Source organism: Armigeres subalbatus, chromosome 3 (genome assembly GCF_024139115.2).
Source record: "Armigeres subalbatus isolate Guangzhou_Male chromosome 3, GZ_Asu_2, whole genome shotgun sequence".
NCBI classification, from domain to species: domain Eukaryota; kingdom Metazoa; phylum Arthropoda; class Insecta; order Diptera; family Culicidae; genus Armigeres; species Armigeres subalbatus.
The window spans coordinates 219363922-219368764 of NC_085141.1; the positions used below are offsets into that span (position 1 = coordinate 219363922).

Genomic DNA, 4843 nt, shown 5'->3' on the forward strand with positions numbered 1-4843 from the left:
ATTTAAGAACTGCTAACAAGAACATTCTAAAGATATTCAATTTCTTTTCCTACCGTTGAGCGTCAGTATAATCCTTAAGCCTTGTGCTGAACAAATGTGAATACCAGGATATTCGACAACATTTATTTAAACATAAAGACTGCTCGAAGAGTTTTCAGTTTTTACATTCAAATAATTATCAAGTTCGTCCAGAAGAAATAATTCCAGGTTTGAAAACCATTTGGAACTTTATGTATCACATATTGAAATAAACTCTTCCAGTTTCGTGGATATACCTAAAAAATCAGTCTCAGTGGGTCCGGTTTGCTAAATTTTAATGCGTCATCCGTCCTTCTATACTTAATTCCATGCACCAAAATCAGAAAAAGGATGGAAGCAAAGATCTAACAGCTAAATATGACAATCTCATCTTATCACTTTCTCCGCATACTGTCAGTCAGACAATTCACTTCACGTTTTCGTATGGCAGAGATCACCAAAAACACGCATTATTTTTCACCACCTATTTGTAAGGACGTGGCCGTGGCTATTGCAGATTAAAGAATTGTATATTTATCATTATTTACAATGAAATTTTCCAACGCGAAAATGGTAAATCAAACAAGTCAATCGAACATATGACTCAGAGTGCATCTCCATATATAACATCACAACATGCCTTACGGGCCTTTATTTGCCCCAATGTACCATAATAAATATAGAATCAATGTAAAATATGACTTACAATATTCAACATCTTTTTAAAACACCAAAAAACAAAACAAAAATTGAGCGAAAAAAAAATGTCCAAGTCAAAAATGTCGAAGTCCATATAATCGAGGGTCCATATAATCGAGGTAAACCTTTAAATATTCATGAAAATGATTAAGGCTTTCTTACAAAAATTGCAAATATTTTATTTGTGGAAACTCATAGAGTTTTTGGTGGGAAATTAAAATAATTTCTCGTGGAAATTCCGAAGATTTTCCATAAATAATTCCAAAGAATTTGCCATCGAACTCTTGAATAAATTGCCGTAAATTTTCTAATAATTTCCTATGGACATTCCGAAAAGTTTTGCTTATCTGTTTAAAGAATTCCTCGCGAAAATTCCGAAGAATTACCGAAATTAAGAAGAGTTTCCCAGGGACTTCCTAGAAAATAGGGCTTCCATTCTCGGGAAGGATTTCCCGGGATATGAACATTAGTTTCCCGAATTTCCCAGGAAATGTTTTTACGGGTTTTAAATTTGATACAAATATTAGTTTTATTAACTATTTTTTATTAACTATTATATTTTTACTAATATTTGCTCTTCGTTCTCTTAATAAAACTTTGTCTTAAAAATTGATGGAGGAAATGTCTTCTTCCAATAAACAAATCAAAATCCTTTTCATTTCCCCACTTATTGATAGAAAATGAAGTCATGCATAAGAAGAGTTGCATGACTTGTGCGATGCAATCTTGATGCTTTTAGGTGGAGTCGGAATAAGGCTATAGTGTTTGTGAGAACGCAGATGCTGGTGCAGAGCGACATATTTCCAATATCACAGATCTTTGACTACTATATTGATTAGAAATACGTCATATTTCAAAAGGCGACAATGGGCCTAAGAGAAGATCAGGGAGAAGATCTCATCAGGACACCGCATACCTTATGCTTGAACAAGAGCTAGAATCTGCAAAATAAAGATGAAATCTCCAAATTCTCTGGTGCATGTGAGATAATGCTTTTGGATATGGACGGTAAACTTATTCAGAATCGTCAACAATTCTATGTTTATATGAAGCCATATCCACTGAAATTGAGCCCTTATTTTCATTCTCAGCAATTATATGCTGTGAAAGTCGTTCAAGTCTATGGTTCGTATTTTTCTTTAGTCATATGGTTAATTCTTCTTTCATTTTATTAGACGTATTCATGATTTCCGCATATGATACAATCGATCGGGACCAGCTATGGCAGCTATTGCACGAAAACGGATTTCCGGAAAAACTGATACGGTTGATCAAGGCGACGATGGATCGGGTGATGTGCGTAGTTCGAGTTTCAGGGGCATTCTCGAGTCCCTTCGAAACCCGTAGAGGGTTACGGCAAGGTGATGGTCTTTCGTGTCTGCTATTCAACATCGCTTTGGAGGGAGTAATACGAAGGGCAGGGATTGACACGAGTGGTACGATCTTCACGAAGTCCGTCCAGTTATTTGGCTTCGCCGACGACATTGATATCATGGCACGTAACTTTGAGAGAATGGAGGAAGCCTACATCAGACTGAAAAGCGAAGCTAAACGGATTGGACTAGTCATCAACACGTCGAAGACGAAGTACATGATAGGAAGAGGCTCAAGAGAGGTCAATGTGAGCCACCCACCACGAGTTTCTATCGGTGGTGACGAAATCGAGGTGGTTGAAGAATTCGTGTACTTGGGCTCACTGGTGACCGCCGATAACGATACCAGCAGAGAAATTCGGAGACGCATAGTGGCTGGAAATCGTACGTACTTTGACTCCGCAAGACGCTCCGATCGAATAGAGTTCGCCGCCGTACCAAACTGACTATCTACAAAACGCTTATAAGACCGGTAGTTCTCTACGGACACGAGACCTGGACGATGCTCGTGGAGGACCAACGCGCACTGGGAGTTTTCGAAAGGAAAGTGTTGCGTACCATCTATGGTGGGGTGCAGATGGCGGACGGTACGTGGAGGAGGCGAATGAACCACGAGTTGCATCAGCTGTTGGGAGAACCATCCATCGTTCACACCGCAAAAATCGGAAGACTGCGGTGGGCCGGGCACGTAGCCAGAATGTCGGACAGTAATCCGGTGAAAATGGTTCTCGACAACGATCCGACGGGAACAAGAAGGCGAGGTGCACAGCGGGCAAGGTGGATCGATCAGGTGGAGGACGACTTGCGGACCCTCCGCAGACTGCGTGGTTGGCGAAGTGCAGCCTTAAACCGAGCTGAATGGAGAAGTCTTTTATGTGCAGCACAGGCCACTCCGGCCTTAGTCTGATGATAAATAAATAAATCATGATTTCCAAAAATATTTGCGATTCAATGCCTCTGCTCATAATAGTTTTTTTTTAGCTAAATTGGACCAAATTTCGAGGTGGCTAATATAAATTGGTTGTTGATTTCTCAGACTTCTAAAAGAATCTATCAAAAGATAGGAATACTTACATTTTATGCTACAACATGGATATAAGTATACGGCATACTTGAATAATTTTTTTTTCCAAGTTCGTTTATTTGGTAGACTCAGGCGTGTATAACACTTTACGGAGCCATATTTCTTTGTGATATATACAATCAATGTCATTTTTTTTAGTTAGTAAGAGAGGGATAGGAGCCAGCGTACTCGTGGTGACTCGAGGTTAGTTTACAATATTAAAGGATGGACGAGGCTTAGGATTCGGAATCAAGGAATTTTGGCTGCTCATCCGGGCATTTGGCGTAAGGGACGATGTGGCGTGTCGTCGTGCTCGAGGATTGGTTCTACTGGGAGCGTCTTCCGGATGGCCTGAGTAACGGAGATCTACGGAACATAGAGACAGAGACAGTACAAAAAAAACTTTGACAGAAGAAAAAAAAATTAGATTTTGATGTCAGAATCACAAATGAAACTATAAATGGCCTGCATATAGACCGCATCACGATCCCCCAAAACACCTCGAATTTCCCTGAAGGGTTGTTTACCTCGGGCCACTAGGGTATCCAATAGTCGCTCTCTGGAGGCGTCATTTTCCGAGCAGAACCAAACTACGTGATCGATGTCATCATAACCGGCTCCGCACCTACATAAGTTGCTGTCGACAAGGTTTATTCTGTACAGATGTGCGTTTAGTGAATAGTGATTGGACATAAGTCTCGACATCACGCGAATGAAGCCTCGACTTAAGTCCTCACCTCTGAACCACGCTCGCCCAGAAACTTTTGGAACTATGGAAAATAGCCACCGTCCGAGTTCATTGTGTGTCCAATTCCTTTGCCAACTTTGAAGAGTTCTCTGACGGACTAATGGGAAAAACTCGTTACTCGAGAATTGTCTATCATAAACCTCACCTTCCTGTGCGCCCACCTTTGCCAGCGAGTCTGCCTTCTCATTGCCGTAGATTGAGCAGTGAGATGGGACCCAAACAAAGGTAATCTTGAATGATCTTTCGACCAAAACACGCATCTGCTCTCTTATGTTTGTAAGAAAGTAAGATGCGTGCTTAACAGGTTTCATCGACCGGAGTGCCTCGATAGAACTAAGACTATCCGAGAAGATGAAATAATGGTCTACGGGCTGATTAGAAATTATCCCCAAAGCGAAGTTAATTGCTGCCAGCTCAGCAACATAAACCGAACACGGTTCCTGAAGTTTTCGGAAGGTGGTTGAACTTACGTTGAAAACACCGAAGCCAGTGGATCCGTTGATGCGAGAACCATCAGTGAAATATCTGTTGTTGCAATACGCAAACAACGATACTGAATTCGTTCCAATTTGATCAGGTGGCAATCAGCTGCTGAGAGGAAGCAGAAGGAGCCATACTCTAAAACAGAGAGAATAGTCGTTCTATAGAGTTTGATGAGGTCTTCCGGGTGAGCACCCCACCATGTTCCGGAGATAGAACGTAGAAAATTGATCCTTTTCCGGCATTTTTGTATCAAATACTCAATGTGGAGTTTCCAGGTACATTTGGAATCAAACACGACCCCAAGGTATTTAGAAGATAAAGATTGGTTGATGTCATCATTCAACAGCTTGAGTTTCAGTTGAGCAGGATACCGCTTCTTAGTAAACACAACCAACTGAGTTTTTTGCGGTGAAAACTCGATCCCTAAATGTCTGGCCCAAACAGTCAGATTATCTAGGG

At 40.9% G+C, this 4843-nt stretch overlaps 1 protein-coding gene across 1 annotated transcript; it reads right to left on the reverse strand.

The window, feature by feature from the left end:
• Positions 1-3253: 3253 nt before the first annotated feature.
• On the reverse strand, positions 3254-4256 carry LOC134225599 (uncharacterized). The gene is made up of 2 exons (XM_062705798.1): positions 3681-4256; positions 3254-3519 (listed from the first exon to the last, which is right to left on the reverse strand). The coding sequence occupies exons 1-2, from the start codon at positions 4210-4212 to the stop codon at positions 3359-3361; spliced, it is 693 nt and encodes a 230-aa protein (XP_062561782.1). The 5' UTR covers positions 4213-4256; the 3' UTR covers positions 3254-3358.
• Positions 4257-4843: the final 587 nt, after the last annotated feature.

What these genes read in the sequence shown, in the direction of transcription:
- LOC134225599 (XM_062705798.1), bottom strand. Translation starts at nt 4,212, where the DNA reads ATGAAACCTGTTAAGCACGCATCTTACTTTCTTACAAACATAAGAGAG. An exon ending in GGATACCCTAGTGGCCCGAG is followed by an intron (nt 3,520 to 3,680) that starts GTAAACAACCCT and finishes TATGTTCCGTAG; the next exon opens with ATCTCCGTTACTCAGGCCAT.